This window comes from Spinacia oleracea, chromosome 4 (assembly GCF_020520425.1).
Source record: "Spinacia oleracea cultivar Varoflay chromosome 4, BTI_SOV_V1, whole genome shotgun sequence".
NCBI classification, from domain to species: domain Eukaryota; kingdom Viridiplantae; phylum Streptophyta; class Magnoliopsida; order Caryophyllales; family Amaranthaceae; genus Spinacia; species Spinacia oleracea.
In genome coordinates this window covers 19,229,888-19,248,991 of record NC_079490.1, presented here as the reverse complement: position 1 = coordinate 19,248,991, position 19,104 = coordinate 19,229,888, and the positions used below count along the sequence as shown (strand labels likewise).

General features: G+C 35.6%; 2 protein-coding genes across 14 annotated transcripts; one reads left to right on the top strand and one right to left on the bottom strand.

Moving 5' to 3' along the window:
* Positions 1–5: 5 nt before the first annotated feature.
* On the bottom strand, positions 6–2,833 carry LOC110798151 (uncharacterized). Its single transcript, XM_022003310.2, has 3 exons — positions 2,639–2,833; positions 871–931; positions 6–234 (listed from the first exon to the last, which is right to left on the bottom strand). The coding sequence occupies exons 1-3, from the start codon at positions 2,693–2,695 to the stop codon at positions 20–22; spliced, it is 333 nt and encodes a 110-aa protein (XP_021859002.1). The 5' UTR covers positions 2,696–2,833; the 3' UTR covers positions 6–19.
* Positions 2,834–4,417: 1,584 nt separating this feature from the next.
* Positions 4,418–18,652, top strand: LOC110798154 (cyclin-H1-1). Of its 13 annotated transcripts, XR_008933156.1 has the most exons (17): positions 4,418–4,574; positions 4,722–4,871; positions 5,643–5,721; positions 5,809–5,927; positions 6,017–6,090; positions 6,331–6,451; positions 7,689–7,757; positions 7,882–7,923; positions 9,168–9,245; positions 11,136–11,194; positions 11,298–11,382; positions 12,257–12,345; positions 12,425–12,508; positions 12,897–13,029; positions 15,274–15,328; positions 17,704–17,766; positions 18,501–18,652. XR_008933156.1 is itself a non-coding variant. In XM_022003317.2 (14 exons), the coding sequence occupies exons 2-14, from the start codon at positions 4,761–4,763 to the stop codon at positions 12,898–12,900; spliced, it is 1,005 nt and encodes a 334-aa protein (XP_021859009.1). In that variant the 5' UTR covers positions 4,418–4,574; positions 4,722–4,760; the 3' UTR covers positions 12,901–13,347. The 13 variants fall into 13 exon arrangements, 8 of the variants coding, with proteins under 8 accessions (XP_021859009.1, XP_021859005.1, XP_056699921.1 ...); XR_008933154.1 differs by lacking the exon at positions 15,274–15,328; XR_008933159.1 differs by lacking the exons at positions 12,897–13,029; positions 15,274–15,328 and having other exon boundaries at positions 12,428–12,513.
* Positions 18,653–19,104: the final 452 nt, after the last annotated feature.

The window sequence follows — 19,104 nt, the reverse complement described above, 5'->3', positions numbered from 1 at the left end:
GTGGATAAGCAACAAAGAATCAGAGAATTTTATCAATAAAGGCTTCTACAAAACCCCAACCATCCTCAGTGTCGGGTCCGACCCAGTAGCCGGTTAATGTTCGAGGACAGTAACTTACATCAGAATAAAGGGGCAATACAACAAATAAATCCCTAGATGGTACTCTAATCAGGTGGCCAGAGTCCCGACTCTGTAAGGCGGTGTAATTCCTGGCAGAGGCCATGACTCTGAATGCTGCAAGCATAAGATATGATTTCAGAATAACAAGTATTAAAAGTTTAAAAGCAACTCTTTCATAAGCATTTTGGACATATTGTTGCTTATATGTGAAACCATATCAAACACATTTGAAGTACCAAGTATAAGATAAGTGATAAGGGTCGAAAAAGAAAGAAAACAAGTGAATACTGGTTGGAAAAACTACAGTCTGTATAAAGTAGCCAAGAATCATAAGTATAACATCACAAATCAGTTTCTCATGTTTCTAGGATTCATACTAGTTTCGCTCCAAATCATAGATCTCCTGATAAGACTATTGCCAATGCACATCAACCATCCACACGTCACACGTTGATTGAAGTCGGGAGCTTTACAGGAATCACATAATTCTTCTTCAAGTAACAGTAAACAATGGGATATAAGTCTACAACCACAATGACAGATTTATTTGACCAACAAACACAGATAATCAGCTAATAGGAGCGATATAGAAACTTTCAAGAACCACTGAACAAGCTACCAACTCTGAGAAGCAAATCAAGATCATGATGAAGATAACAAAATAGACATTTGTAGATTCGCTATAACTCTATAAGCAGCAAAGGCTAGATCAAGGTGAAGATCACTGAAAAAGTCGAGTTAAAAACTTACATGCTGTCATAGACCGTAGACTTGAAACTACACAGTGAGAACTTGTTTTCGGCTCTAGCTCCTGAAGTGAGTAAATTAAGTTATAGGTCAATAAAACCAACAAGAAAAAACCAATCATCAAACCTAAAGGAAAGAAATGTTAGTAACAAAAAGTTGCTAATACATTTTGGTGAGTCTCCAAATGAACAATTCCTACTTTTTCTTAAATGTACCATCAGAGAAATCAAACTAATCACACAAAATAGGCCAAATACCCCGACTAACTTCCCTGCAGACTACAGGGGAATTGGCTTAGCGCCTTAGCTTCTTAGAAGGAAACACAATTGACAAGAAGCTCATGGAACTCTTGGAGATATTGAAACTGTCACATTATATTCTGCGTTAACAAGGATACGAAAAAAGCTAATTACGAAAAGAAATGATATAGTTTAGTTCAGGCAAACACCACCATCGAAGGATTTTTTTCACATGAATCTAACTACAATATCTATACACTCTAAGTTACTTACACTAATAACTTTCCTAGCCATTTTAACGTAATAGGCCACAACGCCCACAAGGAGTCACAGCATAGCTTATTCATATCAAATAGGAGTCAGAGTATTGTCTACAGACCTACAATCCTAAGTAAGATCCTTAGTCACATCACACCAACAACACCAAAAGACTATAACCTCCAATCTTACTCACTCACACTCTTCACACTGACTCGAAGTTCCAATACTGCCTAACCATCGAAAGTGCACATTACACAATGTCTTGAACACTTGATAGAAGGATGAAAATAACTACATGACCCAACCTCATATTTACAACTATAATTGACCTCTTGATATCAACAACTACCCCCTGTCCCACTTCTTTTATCATTCCTTTGAACTTATTTAAAGACCGAGTCTTATGTTTTGCCTATTTTATTTTCCACACTTTTCCCCTAAAAAAGGTGATGAAAAACCGTGGAAAACAAAATTAAACAAGTGAAAAATAAGTAACTTTCCATAGTTTTCCATAATAATTAGCCAAACAAATTAAAATTTAGAGATTTCCATGTATGTATTCAGATTTAGTTTTCTATAGATTTTCATAGTTTTACTTTTCCTCACATTTCCATGTTAACTTTGTTTCCAAACACAATGTAGATTCGTGTCATATATTGAACTTTAAGGGATTGACGCAATAACACAATTGTTTCTGTACTGAAGGAGTACATAAGAGCAAAAAAATATCCACCCTCTAACTATCATGGCAGCTCAAATTAATGCCATCAACAATGTCAATGAGCTCACGTAAATGAATAGCTATCAAATCCGGTGTTCGGGTTGGGTCATACTGAGTCGTGCCTTGTCGAGTCGTGCCGTGTCAGGTCAATTGTTAAAAAGTAAGCCATTTAAAGTTTAAACTAGCACTAAAATTGAACAACAATATGCATATACTAACAATCACATAATTCAATTCAAGAAACAAAAGATACCAATCGACCTTCCAATTTCACCAAAAGGAAAAGGGGACTAGGCTATTATATTTGTTTGTTTTTGGTATGAATAAGCCAATGGGAATCCGAAACTGTGACCTATTGTACATGAGCCCTCCGCCCTCAATCTTTGCTATTATATATGTGAATTGTGAGATACTATTAGCTGATATACTAAAAGAAAACACAAAATTTGACAAAATGTGCAATAATTCACAGGACACAAGCAGATAATCGACCACTTCTGAAATTGTTCCAAATTCGATGAATGAAAAGCGACGAAAGAGTTGGAGTTACCCAGAAAGAAGCGACGATTGGAGATGAAGAGAAGTGAGCTGCCACTGTCCACGCCATTTTCTTCAATTCACTCACTCTATCTCTCTCTTCTCTACTTGTTCGACGCTCTTACTGCTGCTTCATGTTTTCTCCAGGGAAGAATATTGACGATTATGGCGAATGTGCGCCAATGTTACGACAAAACGACGGCGTTGGTTTTATTATGCGTGGGCTGATTTTGCAGCATGTTAATGTCTGGCCCCAAATTGGGCTTAGGGTGTTATTGTGTTATTTTTGAGGTTTGAATTTTAAAACGAAAACTCATAAATTTAAAACGAAGTAATTGAGAGTCGAGTTGAAAACTCGTAAATTTTAAAATGAAGTAATTGAGAGTTGAGTTGAAAACTTGTAAATTTTACAACAAAGTAATTGAGAGTCGAGTAGAAAACTCGTAAATTTTAAACGAAGTAATTGAGAGCTAACAAAATCTGACACGACACGAACTAAACACGAAAAAAGCGGTTAGTGATAAGCTTTGAGAAACATTTAATTAAATGGGTCTAACACGACATAACACATTTAATTAAACAAATCGTGTTAGTGTGGAGATTATCAACACGAAACTGACACGACTTAACCCACATAAGGAATTAAAAAACTCAATAATTTAATGTATTTAGCGATAAACCTTTATCAAGAGCTAACTTTGTTGAACAAATTAACACTACAATACGGCATGAACATAACATGAAAAAAACGGGTTAGTGTCATGGGTTTCTGACACAATTAATTAAACGTGTCAACACGGACACAACATGTTTATTAAATGGGTCGAATTAGTGTTAAAGTCTTCTAACACGTTTATATTCGACACGAACACGACCCTATACAATACGTTTGCCAACTCTACATTTCAAATAGAGTTGATCATGGGCAAGACGACCCTGCTAACCCCCGGTCCATCCGACCCATTAAATAACAAGTTTGTAGAATGATTTTGGGAAAAAATAATAATTTGGCCGGGCTAAGCCCGGCCCATTAACGGGCGAACATGGGTTGGATAATATTTTTCCCGGGCAAGCCCGCCCGACCCGTTTATTGAAAAAAACGAATATTTATTTTTATATTTTTTTAGTAAGTCGGTTGTACATGTTTTTTTTTTATGTACTAGAAAACATGGTATTGTTGACTTTTAGTGGTAAAATTTTTTCACTTTCATCGTTAAATTATCTATTTAATCGTTAAATCCTCAAGAAAAATTACTTGATTATTTCTCACATTCTTACAAGAATATAACAAGATGGTAATTTTTCACTTTATTTTATAATTAAGATGTAACTCGAAAATTTAGAGATAATATAAGCAAAATAAAAATTTAAACGGTAAACATAAAATAAATTAATTATATTCAGTAAAATATTTTTAAGCTCGTTAGCCGCCGCGTTTAATAAGCGGGTACAGACAAAAAATCAATCTCACGATAAAGACTTGATTTTCCTATTTTTGCCGGTTGAACTAAAAAAAAGCTTAGACTCGATCCGTTACCCATCCAAGCCCGCAAAAAAGGAGGTTGTTTTTTCGGATATCAGATATGTGTGGCAACACACATATCAACTAAAAGACAAATAGCTAAAAGACAAAAAATGAAGTACCATTTATGTTAAAAAAGTACCATTCTGTAAAAAAAAAGTACCATTCAGTTAAAAAAAGTACCATTTTTGTTTAAAAAAGTACCATTTAATTTCTTTTTTGTCATTTTTCTTATTTTGTCTTTTGCTATGATATGCATTTGCCCACACATATCTGATATCCGAAAATATTTCCTTTAGTTTCAAACTGTATCTATTATTCTGAAACAAGTATCCACTCGAGTCACCGGATTACTACACACGCCCTCCCTCCCCAGACTTCTGCCCGACGTCCCTGCGCGCGACACTTTCCGACGCTTTTTCAAAGGGTTGTCTTCTTTTTCTTCGTCAATTAGTTTCTACATTTCCTTATTCTGCACTAATTTGCGGTTTAGGGTTTTTCAATTTTTTCCCCTTCTTCTTAGGGAACCACTTAATTTCTCTAGAGTGATTCATAATTGGGTTTTCTGTCACAGTTCTGTCAAAATCAAAAGGCGGATAAAAAATCCATAAAAATGGCGGATTTCCATACATCTACTCAAAGAGCCAAGTGGATTTTCACTGAACAAGAACTGAATGAGAAATACAAAGCTGCTAATCAAAGAGCTATACAATCATTAGAGAAGGTAAATTTTTAATCTTTTAATTTTGTAACAATTTATCTGGTTAATTCTTGTATTAGTGATTATTATAATTAGTTATTGATTGTTGTATCGAATTGATGAAGTACGAACTATAGTGGATTGACAAGCATTTTAATGGGAGTCGGAAATCGTGGCACCCCGCCGTTTGGAATTAATAATCACGTTGATAGTGCAATTTGAACTAGTAATTAGTCTTATGACCGGGTATCCGGGTTGCATCTACAGAAAGAAGGAGAAAGATGGTTAAAATGAATGGGGAAATGGGAAAGGAGAAGGATGGAAATAATTTTAAGGAAGGAGATGTTAATATGAATTAGGGGGAGAGAAACCAAAATGAACATCATCTTTAATCTTCCTTTGTCTTGGTCTTTTTTCCCAAAAAATGGGACTAATTAGTAGGAAATACACATGTACCTTTGGGTTTTTGTTTTTGTATACTAGGCATAGATGTGACAACTTTATTCAGACAGAGGTTGTATTTCGCGAACAATGAATGGGCATATGCCTCTCCCTGCTCCTGTTGTCTCTTTCTTGTTGATGGGTATGAGAATGTGGTACAAATGTCAGTGAGGGTATTAGATTGGTGTTAAGAGCATTACATTCACGACCCCGTTTTATCCATTTAGCTTCTAAATGCAGAGGAATTGCAGTGATCTTTATGGTGATACAGATACCTGCTCATTCTTACTAGATTTTATCATGCATTCTTCTTTTATTGCACCAAATGTACTAATTTATTGAATTATTATGAAGTATGGTACAACAAGTTTGGCAATTGATGCTGATGGGTCTTTTTCACATCCTAAAAGCCAAAAGGATACAGAAGGTAATGGTAATGCTTTTTATGAGTTTTGCTCTCATCAGTACTTGTTTTGTAAATTGCCATGTTTGTGACTGTATTATATGTTTCTCAACAAAGGTATTAAGCAGTCTCGTGTGAAGCCCCTTAAGGTGGAAGAGGAAAAAGTGTTACATGTGTATTATGAAAACAAGATTCAAGAAGTATGTGGAGCCTTCAAATTTCCACATAAAATCCAGGTTCATATTTTACTATGTGGATGAGAATTTAATTCAAGCTGCCAATGTGAAAATTCTTTTCTTCATTGTAATTGTCTATGCCTTTTCAGGCTACTGCACTTACGTACTATAAGAGGTTCTATCTCTGCTGGTCAGTCATGGAACACCATCCGAAATCTGTTATGTAAGCTATTTATTCTGCTCTTGTTTATACCAACCCAATGTTTGGCTAGTATTTAGAATATTATCCTCCATCATTTTCCGTTTCCTTGTACCCCCCCCCCCCCCCTAATTTGGTATTGATTAACAATGTGTTGGAGATTACTAGAAGCAGTTTCCAGTGGTAAATATGTGAATGCCATCTTTTGTACTTTCTTTAATAGTGACATGACATATTAAAGGATTTTGGTATGCTAATATGCAGGTTAACCTGTATATATTTAGCTTGTAAGATAGAGGAGAATCATGTTTCGGCTGAGGAGCTTGGAAAGGGTATCCAGCAGGATCACCGAATGATTCTAGATAATGAGATGCTAGTCCTCCAGGTACAAATAGAAGTCTTCATATTTTTTAATTTTTAATGTTTTTTTAAGGATTTAAGCCTTTCCTCCTTACTATTGCATTTTCCAATTGGTATCCATTTTTTGTACATATAGAACGTATTGGTGCCCCTATACCTTTAACATACATCACCATGTGATTGCAGTGTCAGGGGTACTACTATCTCTTTTCCATCACGTCAATGAAAATTTCCTGAATGAAACTCATTCAACCCCCCACCCAACCTTGCCTCTTCTTCTCCTCGTCATCTCAGTTCCCTTTTTTCCTCTTATTACTATACCTTCTTCGCTAAAACTAAGGAGATGTGTCAAATAATGAGATAATCTGCTGCAGGAAACGATCATCTTTTCCTCACTAACAATCTTCTTTATAAATACTAGGCAAAACAAATAAACAACAAATGCAAGATGCAACCACCTATTGCACAACAGAAAGTAAATCTAGATTAACTCATAAATTTCTAGTTTTTTCCAATAGGTAGGTAATCAACCGTATTGTAATTTCTCAAAACTTTCAAATCAGAAAGTGAATGTAAGAGTTCTGAATCAGTAATGCGCAAAGCAATCCTGATTTCAGTAATGCAAGCTTCCATCTCTCTAGATATGTATTAGAGCCCTCTTGACTCATGGGCGTCATGGCGCTTGTTCAGTTGTCCTTACCTGCTCCTTTTGCTTCTGCAGGTAACAAATGGAAAAATTAAGTTAACAAATCTGCCCTGTAAATAGTTGGAAAGGTAATTTGTGGTCCTGCTAAGAAATTGGAGTATGTGCTAGGTAAAAGGGTAATTCTGCACTATCTGCAGTAATTTCCCCCACCACTCGCCCCTCTAATGAGCCATGGTGGTCAGCTTTTGTTGCACCATTAGATTTTTCATGATGGTGTGTGCTGGGACTAGCCATAGATAATGTGTGTGTGGGGGGGGGGGGGGGGGGGGGGGACTAGATGAGAGTTATGTTTAATTTATTTGGATTCAAAATGTTCTTAAGTCTTAACTCAAAATTGTTGTACTAAATTACATATCATCTCATACTTGAAAGGTAACAGTAAATGGCAAGTTGGGCCAAGTGGTGAGGTATGTCCAAAGTATAGGGATATGCAAAACCATTTCTAAAAAGCACTAGAGACCATATAGGAAATGTAAGAGTCGAGGGATATCCCATGTAATATCCTTTTCTTTTGTTCCTTGACAGTTGACATGCATATAATTATGTATCTTTGCAGAGTTTGGGATTTGATCTTATTGTATATACACCGTACCGGTCGATTGAAGGGTTTATTAATGATATGGAGGTATTGTAAATTCCAATCTATTGAGTGTAGTTTATTCTCAATTTATATCTGCCCTTGTCAAACTTTTAGTTCTTGCACTTGATCATTGTTAATGAACTATTGGTTTCTTGATTCTATTTTCTAGGATTTTTGCTACGCGACAAGTGGCGAAATTGACATGTTGCCGGTACTTTTTTTTTGACATAATTATTTCCGAGACTTGTTATTCTTTTGGTTTCCTGTTTTTGTGTGTTTAATTGTGTATTTCGAAATTTGATCAAACACCAATACTTTAGGAAGGAGAAAACCTTCTCTGCAAACACTCACCTAAGACTATATATTCTCACAGCCTTAAATAAGCCATACACTGTATCTTGCTGTTGTTGCACTTTTACATGCAAGACTGCATCGTGGTGTTTGCATGTGGTATTTTGCACCTTATCCCTTTTGTATTAATATTATCTGTATGTGTTAACTGTTACCTCCCCTAATCTAGAATTGACCATAATGTTTGAATTTTGTGCTTGGCGCCTGTACGCAATTACATTGATGTTATCTTAATGGGTTAATTGATTACCACCATTAGTCAAGAGTGAATAATAATCAAATGTTGATTGTTTGAAAAGGTTGATGTAATAGAGGAAACACAAGTTACAAAGATGATAACATGTGAAGGAGATGACTATGCTGAACCTGAGCATTGATGTTCCTTTTTAATTGCTCTTACAACATGTTTTCAGGATAATATATTGTTTGCAGTTTTTACAGTAAGCCAATAAGCCCCTGAATCATGTTAGATTGACAGTTAATGCTCTATAATGATCAAGTAATACCACTCCTCGACGTTGTTTATATGATCCTATTCTAGGATTGGTCATGATATATATGACAAAAGTGTTAAGTTTTGTTTGAATTTTCTTATCTCTTGTGGCTCTTGTGTCATTTTACTCCGTCAGCTCCTTAAAGATCGCCGCATATACTATTTTGGGGCGTCCTTTGGAGTTTTCCTCATACCTCTTTCGGCGTATTTTTCCACTTGCTCTGTCTCTGTATCTCTTTCCTCGTGTGCAAAACTTCTCCAACCCATGTGCACAACTTTGCCCAAGCTTTAATAAAGTGAAATTCGGAGTATGGCAATCTTCAATGGACGAAATGAATACTCAACTCACTAAGCCAATAAGCCCCCTGAATCAGGTTGTAGATAATGCTCTATAGTGACTGAGTGGCCATTATTTTGGTGATGTTTATAAGACCCAATCCTGAGGTTGTATGCGATGTATTTGTATAGTGATGTATGTGCTCTCATTTGTGTTATTGTTCTTGCTTCATATATTCTTGTTAAATATATTTTTTAAAGGATCTGATTGACATTTTAAATATTTTTCTAGGGATCTGTTGTTTATCTACTATTTGATATCTTACTATCTGCAGGAATTACATCAAAGAGCTGTCTTTGAAGCTGATAAAGCAGTCCTTACAGATGCACCACTTTTATTTCCTCCAGGCCAGGTATTCTTCATCTGAAAAGATAAACTGTTGTATGACTCACTCATGCAATATCTTATCATGACTTTTATGAAAATGTTCTCACTTTGTGGATGTTGCAGAGAAATGTCGCTGATTAAATAATAAGCCCCAATATATACCCCATCCAAACCCTAGCCCCCTCTAGAAAAAAGATAAACTAGGATCAGACTTAATTACCTATGGTTATATCTAATAAATCTCCAAAAAAGTTGGTCTAAAACGATATGTGTACATTAATTGGGAACTTTGAATTTCAACGGTATGTGTACATTAATTGGGAACTTTGAATTTCCTGGAACACAAGTGACACAGCTAACAATGTTTTGCCCATATCCGAGTTCATCTTGAGAATTCTTGACTTCAGTCAACTCGGGGCAGCAGGAGCAGCAGGCAGTAATCTCCACAGCCTGCCCTGTTCAAAGTTTGTCCATCTTTGCCTTTCACATTTTATTCACTTTTAGAGAAAAATTGTGGATAAGATTTAATGAGAAGGATAAACATGTCCACCGAGATTTCATTAAAACCAAATTTGGGATTGCAATTGCTATTGTGCTAGCTTTGAGGCTTTGACCATGATAGTTTAAAAGATTTGTATCTAGAAATGAATTCAAGAATTGGGAAGTCATGATGTCAGTTTTGATTTGTTAGCAGCAATATCAGTATAGAACTATTAACCCCTTCCCCAGAGAAAGAAAACCCTCAGGTCTTCTCCAACTTAAATCAATGTTACAGAGCCATCCTTGTGCTTTTTCTGTACTTGCCTGATTCTCCCGATACCTTGTCTTCTGCCAGCTGATCTGTATTTACTTTAGTGATAGACCTGTTTTCGAGCTTCATAAGTTTGTGCAAGTATCAGGCCTATCTGCTAGGCTTTTCTCTTTGTGGAGGAGTATAGAAGTTAGAAATTCTTCTTGAAGACAATCATAACTATATTCGTGCACCTTTTCCGTAGGCATCATGCCAATATTTCCGTCATTAATTAGAACTGGTATGGACTTCCAGAGTTCTTGCTCCTAAAGTCTTAGTAGAAGATGTTGCTACAGTTTCTCTTGCGAGTGTAGATGTCTGCTATATTAGTTTTTCTATACATTCGTTGCTGAAGACTTAAGGGAAGTTGGATGAGCTGATGCATTAAGAGACTAAGTGCTGTTTAATGGTACCATAACATTGTAAATTTAGATGAGAGTTTTGTTTTGTTTAGGGATTTGGTGGAAAGGCTAACAATAGGCTCGTTCGAAGTAGTTGGAACAGATCATTGAGCTCTAACTTTTATGGCTCTAAAGATACACCAATTAGACTTGTTAGGCCGTAATACCATTACATCTTTGGAAAAACCCAGGCTCAGTGTTAGTTTATATCTTAAATTCTTAAGTCTATTTTCTCTGTACTTGAGACCCTCTAGTAATTCATATGTTAAGTCTTTAATCTTTGTCACTAATCTTGAATCTCTACTTATTCTTCTATGACATTTTCCTAATTGTCCCCCCTAGTTCATGTCAAAATATTTATGCAAAGCAAGCTTGATATTTTGAATTTTATGCTTATAAAATTGATTCAAAGAAAGATGGTAGAGTGTTACTGCCAGGGGCGGGGTTGGTCAACCATGGTACATTCCCTCGCCAAGTTCAAACTTAAGTCTTAGTTCAACCAGTATAGCCTAAGAGGAAAAGGATAAAGAATGGTGAGCGATAGGCTGTGAAGGAAAGAATTTTTGTAGTTTCACGAGAAGTACATGTTATTATTTGAAGTGGTCTCACTAAATTTACGATTCGTGGGAGAATTCTGCTTTCTATTGTTCATCAGTCATTCTTTAATCTCTTTGACACCATTGCTTGTTTGCCTTTTGATCTTTCATACAATATTCTTCTGCAGTTGGCATTAGCTGTACTCCGTAGAGCAAATTCTGAGCTCTTAGTTCTTGATTTTGAGAGGTATTAGACTGCTTCCATTTTGTAAATATAGTACTGCACATCTTGCTGTTCAGTTTGTTTGACATTTCAGTGATGGTGACTGAAATATACACTTTCGGTGCAGATATCTACAAAGCATTCTCTCACGCCAACAATCTGAACACACTATTTCAGAGCTGGACCAGGGTCTCAATGCTATAGAATTTCTGGTACATTTAAAAATTCACCTGAGATTATGAGAATTTAATATAATTTTCTTTTTACTGATGGTAGATTTAGCCTTTTCTTTTTGTTCACAAATAACTGACATAATACTCATTGAGAGGCTTTTTAATTCGATACTATATGCATCATGATTGATAACGTTAGTGACACCTGACTTGATTGGTCAAAAGTTCTCTCTGTAATGCTGTGGGACGATTGGGGTATATAGTCTGAGTTAATCACTTGTGGAAGCATGAAAGGTGTTAGGGAAAATAGTTGCTAGTTGTATTGTAAAATGTGGCTCTCAAATATGCGTAAAAACATTCTTAAAGTTGTTCCAGACTTCTAATTGTTGAGTATAAAAGAGGAAATGTGTTTGGTATTCTTTTGCTGGTGAACTTGCCTAGTCAGCGCTATATATGCTCCGGCGGCTTATTGTTTTCTGGATTCTGCGATGAAGATGAATGATTGCTTAAAACAGATAATAGGGTTCAGGTGTCATGCTATGGCAATTTAACTGTTACATTTGTTTGAACTTTTTGTGCCTTTTGAGCTTGAAAAGAGTGCTGTTTATGATGTATGAAGCTTCTGGAGGAGCGCCAAAGCTACTGTATTTGTTAGTCTGTCAATTTCTGTAACTTTAGTCAAAACTCAAAAGGGTCACCATCTTTGTATCTAGTCAAGGCTATGAGGCTATCCATCTTTAATCTTTGGGAAATATTTTCTGAGTCAATTGATTTATTTTATGCATCTGCTAGTTTGCTACAAGCCTACTGTGCATGTAGTTTCATGATGTTTATTATTAGCAGTAAGACTTATGTTTATAAGTAATGATGATGGGTTTTTTCTTCCTTTTTCTCACTCGGTAAATCAATACAGATAAAGAGAATTAAAATGAGTGATAATGAGGAGATGAAGCGTGTTGCTAAGAAGCTGAAATCTTGTCAAGATTCTGGATCTCGTGACGAGTATGTTCTGTTCCTTGTATTGTCAATTTTTAGTTGTGCTCCTTTTTCTATTGAAATTCTGACGAATGATTGATTTCAGCAGTAAGAAGAGGGACAAGAAGTCAAAACACAAGTCTAAAAGAAATCCACAAGAAATTCAGACGCCTCAATCCGCTGCTGCAGAGTAAGGTCCTGTCTTGTATAGAGGGTTTCAGCCTTTTCGTTGGACATAGTTAATCTTAATTTAGTGCTTGTATTTTTTGCTATAATTTGCAAACACACCGTTATTAAATACTAGTATGATGTGAAAATTCCTCTAAGTTTGTTCGAGGCAGACATTAATTTGACTGACAATCAGTTCCACGGTAGGGAATGTGAGGTTATGGTGGATTTGAGATACTTTGGTCTGAACACATTTTCATTACTGAATTAGAAGGAATTGAAATGTCATCCTTTTCCTTTCCAATACTAGGTTTAACAGTCTTGATATATTATATGAACAGGCATATGCTATGAATATTTTGGTTGCTCAGCAGCTAGCTGATGTGCTTGCTTACTGGTTTTATTTGCAGGTAATATATACTACAATGAATCATTTTGACTGCGTGATCTTGTTATAGACGTGTTGGGTTGATACGAACACACACACGCATCCATCTTAAACGATATACTAATACTGTGGCATCACCACATTGTCCACATCAGGTAATCTGAAATCTGAAATCAACAGCTTATCACTTGCTGTTTGTTGGTGGAACTGGAGTAATCCGAGTGTAGTGTCCGTATTACCATCTTATGTATCTCCTTTCTGACCTTAATCTATTGGCATAAGTTACTACTACTTCACCATTTTTGCCTTTGTTTCAACTCAAGTGTCCATCTGTTTACTCCCCTTTTCATCAAACAAACATATTGCCATACATTTTTTCCCGTTCGCGCCAATTCTAAATCAATTTGTATTTTGTTTGCAAAATTGATCAATCATTTGGGAGTTTATATTTCTTGAAACATTCTCCGTTCTTATTTACAGGCGATGTAAGATTATAAAAAGTGCTCCATCTATTACTATATACTAAACGAGACATCAGGAATAACACATGTCATTTCCTAGTGCGATTTTTTCCCGTCAAAATGTTTTTTTATTTTTTTACTTTAAAATAAATAAATTACATTACGTTATTTTAGTAAATTAAGATAAAAATGTATTTTAATTTCCATAAATGTGTACTGCATAATACTTCCTCCGTCTTTTAATACTCGCAACGTTTGGACTTTTGCCACTATTCATATAATCTACTTTGACTATTCGTAGTGTTTTTTATATAAGATAAAACATAGTCACGTGGTATCTTGTTAGATTCGTCTCAATGTGTATTTTCAAAATATCAACTTTTTATAATTTTTGCATAAAGAGAATTTAAGATATAAATGATCAAAGTTGTGCATCGGCATGCGTGAAACTATCAAACGTTGCGAGTATTAAAAGACGGAGGAAGTATATTATTGCAGGAAAGCTAAATCAATATTATTTTTTCCTTTATGATATAATTTTATTTATGTATTATTATAATTTTTTAATCTGATAAGAAATATAAGAAATATTGATAAGTGAACTTCTAATGTTAGTCTACTATTAATAATATAACTCATGGTAACTGGTAAGTAAGAATGTTAATTAAAATAATAATACATGGTAAGTAGACTAACATATAAGTTTATTTATCAAGATTTTACTCAATTCAAAATATGTTGTATTTGACTAACTCGGTTATGCTCGGGTCTTTTCGAAAATTAGTCTTGAGTCATTCGGGTTTGGTTAACGTTGTTAGATCGTTCTACATATTTTTTAACTTTGTATAGTAATGTGCAAATTTAGTTCATTTGAATATTTTTTTTACACAATTTTGAATTTATACTTTTTCATATATCCTTTTTACTTTCATGTTTTCCTAATATCACAAGTTTTTTAGTTACTATTAAAATAATAAATTATTTTAGTAGTAGCCGTGCGTTTCACAGACCCTAAACTAGTAGGTTTATATTTGTGAATGTCATTTTTTCTGAATCAACTACCTAGTAAAAAGATATTAAAAAACTTCCCTAAAAACAATTGGTTTGAGTAGCACGGCCCATATACGGAATCCGTTAAAATTTTCAATTGTAGGCTACACTTTTTTTATTTCCATTCAAGAACAAAAATGTACGTAGTACAAAATTAAATATGCTTCAAATAGCAGATCTAAGCAAGAATAAGAGAGCGGTTTCCTTCAATATTGCTGAAGATCTGTAAATTTCCAAAATACGCTACTTTTTCACTTATTTTTCACTCTACCGTCCACGTCAGCAAGAAATCCGATCTAATTTATTTATTTTTATAAAATCTACAATAAACCGTTATCTGGAACATCTGTTTAAAGGGGTAAACCGCTATCTGAAATTGCGGCTTATGTATTTAATGAACCGCCATCTCTGGTAGCGGTTAACCCCTTATAAAACCACGCGGTTTTGTTTTAAAGCAAACCGCTATCTCAGATAGCGAATGGCGGTTTATACCATTAGACCGCCATCTGAGGTAGCGGTTTGCTTTAAAACAAAACGGCCATCTCAGATGGCGGTTCAATGCTGAACCGGTTTAAAAAAATACTTTTCTTTCTTCTTTGTTGACGTGGACGGTAGTATGGTGGGAATTAAGTTAGAAAGTAATGTATTTGGGGAATTATTGAATCTTTATGCAATATTGAAGGAAATCGCTTATCGCTCAGAATAAGAAGGCGAATTAAGTTATCAAGTCATATACGAGTAGGCATACTTTAAATTTGTTGTTCTAGGCTTTATAAATATGGGGAATTAGGGTTTGGATATTAGGGTTGTTGATTGTTATTTTTGGATTTGCGATTTTCATTCTATTGTTTGAAGCATTTTCAATTTATAATACTTGGTATTGTTTAGGAATGACTGAATGAGCGTAACGCAGTGGCTCATGGTAGCTTGCACTGGTGCCCAGGTGAGGTTGTGGGTGCAGCAGAGTCTGCCCTGTGTGTGTTAAAACTTTAAACTTAAAAAGGTAGTTGTGGAAAGTGATTGCTTACAAGTAATTAAGTTGGTAAATGGGGAGAAAGAGGAGGGTTCGTATCTTGGTATGATTAGTAGGGAAATTAGAGATTTAGAGCCATAAACAGGTGGTTTGATGCAATTAGCTTTAATCATATTTATTGTGATCCTACAAGAAAGCGCTTAATTACCGACTATATTTACCCATATATATGGATAGGGAGGTTTTCCAAGTATGGTAGATGATATTGTAGCTTCTGATTTTTACTTAAATAATAATGATAACTAGTGGCTAGGGGTGCAAACGAGTCGAGCCGAACCGAGCTTTACCCTGTTCATATTCATGTTCATGTTCATTTAACTTATGCGAGCTCGAGCCCGAGTCCGAGCTTTTAACCGAGCTCAAAACTCTGTTCAAGCTCGGTTCTTTTAAAACATTTTGTGTTCGCGAACGGTTCATTTATTAATCGAGCCGAGATTATAAACGAGCTTTTTTCATGAACGAGCTTTTTTCATGTACGAGCTTTAGAGTATAACCTGTAATACCCCGAATTTTTAAAACTCGATTAATTATGCTTAATTATTTTTATTTAGCTTAAAATCGTTTTAAAGCCTAAATTTGAACTTTATTTTAATTAACGAAGTTTTATTTCGCTTGAATTTTTAATATTGCTACAAGATTTATTTTTTCAGTTTATAATTTCATTTTCATATTTACAAGCTTAACGAACTTTTAAAATTTTAATTATTTTTCGGATTTCTAAATTTATTTTATTCGGAAACTAAAGTAATTATTTAACGTTCTTATTTTTATTCGGAAACTGAATTTATTTTTCGTTAACGATATTTATTATTATTTTTATTTTTTATAAAGAATTAATTTAGCTAAACATTTCTATTTTTAGTAGTTTCCTAAAATAGCAACAAAATAGCTGAATTTTAGTCCAACCATGTGAAATTACTAAAATGCCCTCAAGGAACCAAAAATTCATTTTCCCCTCTTCCCTTGCTCTCCACGTATAAACCAGGAAGGAAATTTCCTTCCTTCCCTCAAATCAGTCCAAATTCAGATACTTGAACCTCAAGCACCTCATCTTGTTCTTCAATCTTCCTGCATACAAATTCCCTTCCAATTTCAGACATTCAACATCAAAAATTAATTACCAAAAACTGAAACTCTCACTCCCTTGCTCCTTTGTTCGAACCACCAGCAACCACCGTAGGCCACCACTGCATCCACCACTGACCACCACCATCCAACAACCACCTCAACCACCCTGGTCGTCGTTGTCCCCCAGCACCACCATCGCACCACCATTACCCTCGCCCTATTCCTCCCCTCCTGCGTACCTCCCCTGCCCCTCCTCTGCTTTCCTTTTTCCTTCCCCTTTTGCTGCACCACATCACGCAACCACAGCCACCATCGATTACCACCTCGACCACCACTGCTCGACCACCGCCCCAGCCACCTTCAACCACCACCGCACGCATCCCCTGCCCCTTTCCCCTATCTTTCCTTCCTCTTTGCGGGACTGCTCCACCCACGCCACACACACCACCATCACCGTCCACCCTCACCACCTTATTCACCAACCTCCGCCGCCCATTTTTCCCGGCGAGCCGTCCTCCCCTCCGCCCATAATCACCACGACACCACCCCTTAACCCCCTGCTCGTGCCCCTCTCTTTCTCTCTCTCGCCGTTCTGTCGCCACCAAGAAACCACAACCACCATCGCCTCCGGCGCGGGTTCGCGTGGCTGCGCCGCCCAGCTCAGCCGCCCTCCCTCCTCTCCTCTCCTCCTCCCCTTCCGCCCTTCGTGCTCCTCTGCTTTGCATCCCCCTCGTTCGTGCGTTTCTTTCCAGAAAACCAAAACCAATATTTGGTTCTTGGTTTTACTCTTCTCAAAACCCACCATTAATTGGGCCCTTCTAAAGTGGGCTTTTGGGTAAGAAACTAATTTTCTATTTCTGATTTTGTAATCTATTTATTTTCATGTTTTAATAAACTTTTATGATATAATTACTAACTAATAAATTGTTTAATATTTTCAGGTTTTATTATCGATTTTAATAAAATAAATTACTAGTTTGATTTACCAAAAATCGAAATTATGTAATATTTCCATGTAGATCGATTTATGAAATATATAAGTATATTTCGATTAAAATTTCATTTAATAATAGCATTTTCATTAAATTTCGAAAATATACTTTTTATTAAAATTCGTTAATTATAAATTCATTACTTATAAAATTTATTATTTATAAAGTATTGATTTAGATTATTTATCGTTGTAGTACTAATTCAATAATTTAATATTCTGAAAGAAACCGGACTTGGAGCTCAGGAAGAACGATCCATCAGACGGGAAATATAAAACTACGGTTGAGGTAACGGCTATTGCTAGTACCCGCAATCCCCTTATAAATGTATTATGAAATTATGACGTTATGATTGAATTTATGAATTAAATGTTTTGTTGTGTTTTATGGATTGTGGGATGAAATATGATTTGATTGAATTGTTTCCTATAATATGATTTGATTGAGTTTTCTCATAAAATGATGTTTATGCAATGCTATGAAAGAAATGATATTTTTATTGATCCCAGGATCAAAATGATGATTTATGATATAAAAGGAGTTATGTTATTTCAACTGAAATACAAGCCAAGGCTTGGTAAAATTACATACAACATGATAAATGAAAGTGAAAGACCTGGTTTGTCCGGCGGTATATAAACTACCATCTTCCTATCTATAGGTCATGCATGCACCACGGACACCTGTCCACCCATGGATTACGAGCCCAGGCTCCCATGGTTTATGAGCCCAGGCTCAGGGCCCAGGCCCATGTTACGATGATGAGCCCAGGCTCAGGGCCCAGGCCCAGTGGAGAATTCCTTCACGGTTCGTACTTGCCGACAACTAGCATGTTAAATTGCAAAGTTTATGAATGACGTTTTCATTAAAAGTTTATGAATGAATTAAATATGATGTTTTATTAAATGTTTTACTTATTCTATTCTCCCTGTGTTATTAAATAAAATGAGTTGAAATGAATTTTACGTTTCTAGGGTAGTCATTACTGAGTCTTCGGCTCACCGTTTTGTTTTCCATTTTAGGTACTGCGGGGACCGATGGAAACGAGTAGAGGCGAGGAATTTCACTTTAATATTATTCACCTAGTTTATGCTTAATGTTTTAATAGTTTAATTAAAGACTTTTAGTAAGTTATGTACTTTTACTTTGGGAATATAAAGGATTATTATGTTAATTTTGGAGGATTTAATAGCTTATGATTGATGGTTGCCTTGTGATTTCCAAGAGGAAATTACGGCAGGTAATGTCCCGACCAAATTAGGTTAATTCCGCTGCTAATCATGCTTTAATAAGTGATTTAGAGGTCGGGGCGTTACAGTTTGGTATTCAGAGCCAAGGTTCTGCGACCATAAGTGCTAAACCTTACGGGTTTTGCACGTAATAGAATTCAATAGGCTTTAAGCAAAGAGTTTTAAGGAATAAGTTAAAAAGAATATGTTAAAATCATGTTAAGTTAAAATGAAGTGAGTGTGAGCGTAGGAACGCACGGAATAAAAGGGATTCATTTCTCATGTTATGTATGTTTTCTTGATTGAATATGTTATGCGAAATATCGATTATCAAGGTTGGTAATGATGCCACGAACGAAACTCACATCAAGCGCAACATTCACAATGACGTCGTCCA

Bases quoted from the DNA above. Each gene is read 5' to 3' on its own strand.
- LOC110798151 (XM_022003310.2), bottom strand. From the start codon at position 2,695: ATGGCGTGGACAGTGGCAGCTCACTTCTCTTCATCTCCAATCGTCGCT. The intron at 932-2,638 runs GTAACTCCAACT...TACTCACTTCAG, and splicing joins CAATCGTCGCTTCTTTCTGG to GAGCTAGAGCCGAAAACAAG. The intron at 235-870 runs GTAAGTTTTTAA...TTATGCTTGCAG, and splicing joins TCTACGGTCTATGACAGCAT to CATTCAGAGTCATGGCCTCT.
- LOC110798154 (XM_056843941.1), top strand. From the start codon at position 4,761: ATGGCGGATTTCCATACATCTACTCAAAGAGCCAAGTGGATTTTCACT. The intron at 11,383-12,256 runs GTACATTTAAAA...AAATCAATACAG, and splicing joins TCAATGCTATAGAATTTCTG to ATAAAGAGAATTAAAATGAG. The intron at 12,346-12,424 runs GTATGTTCTGTT...GATTGATTTCAG, and splicing joins GATTCTGGATCTCGTGACGA to CAGTAAGAAGAGGGACAAGA.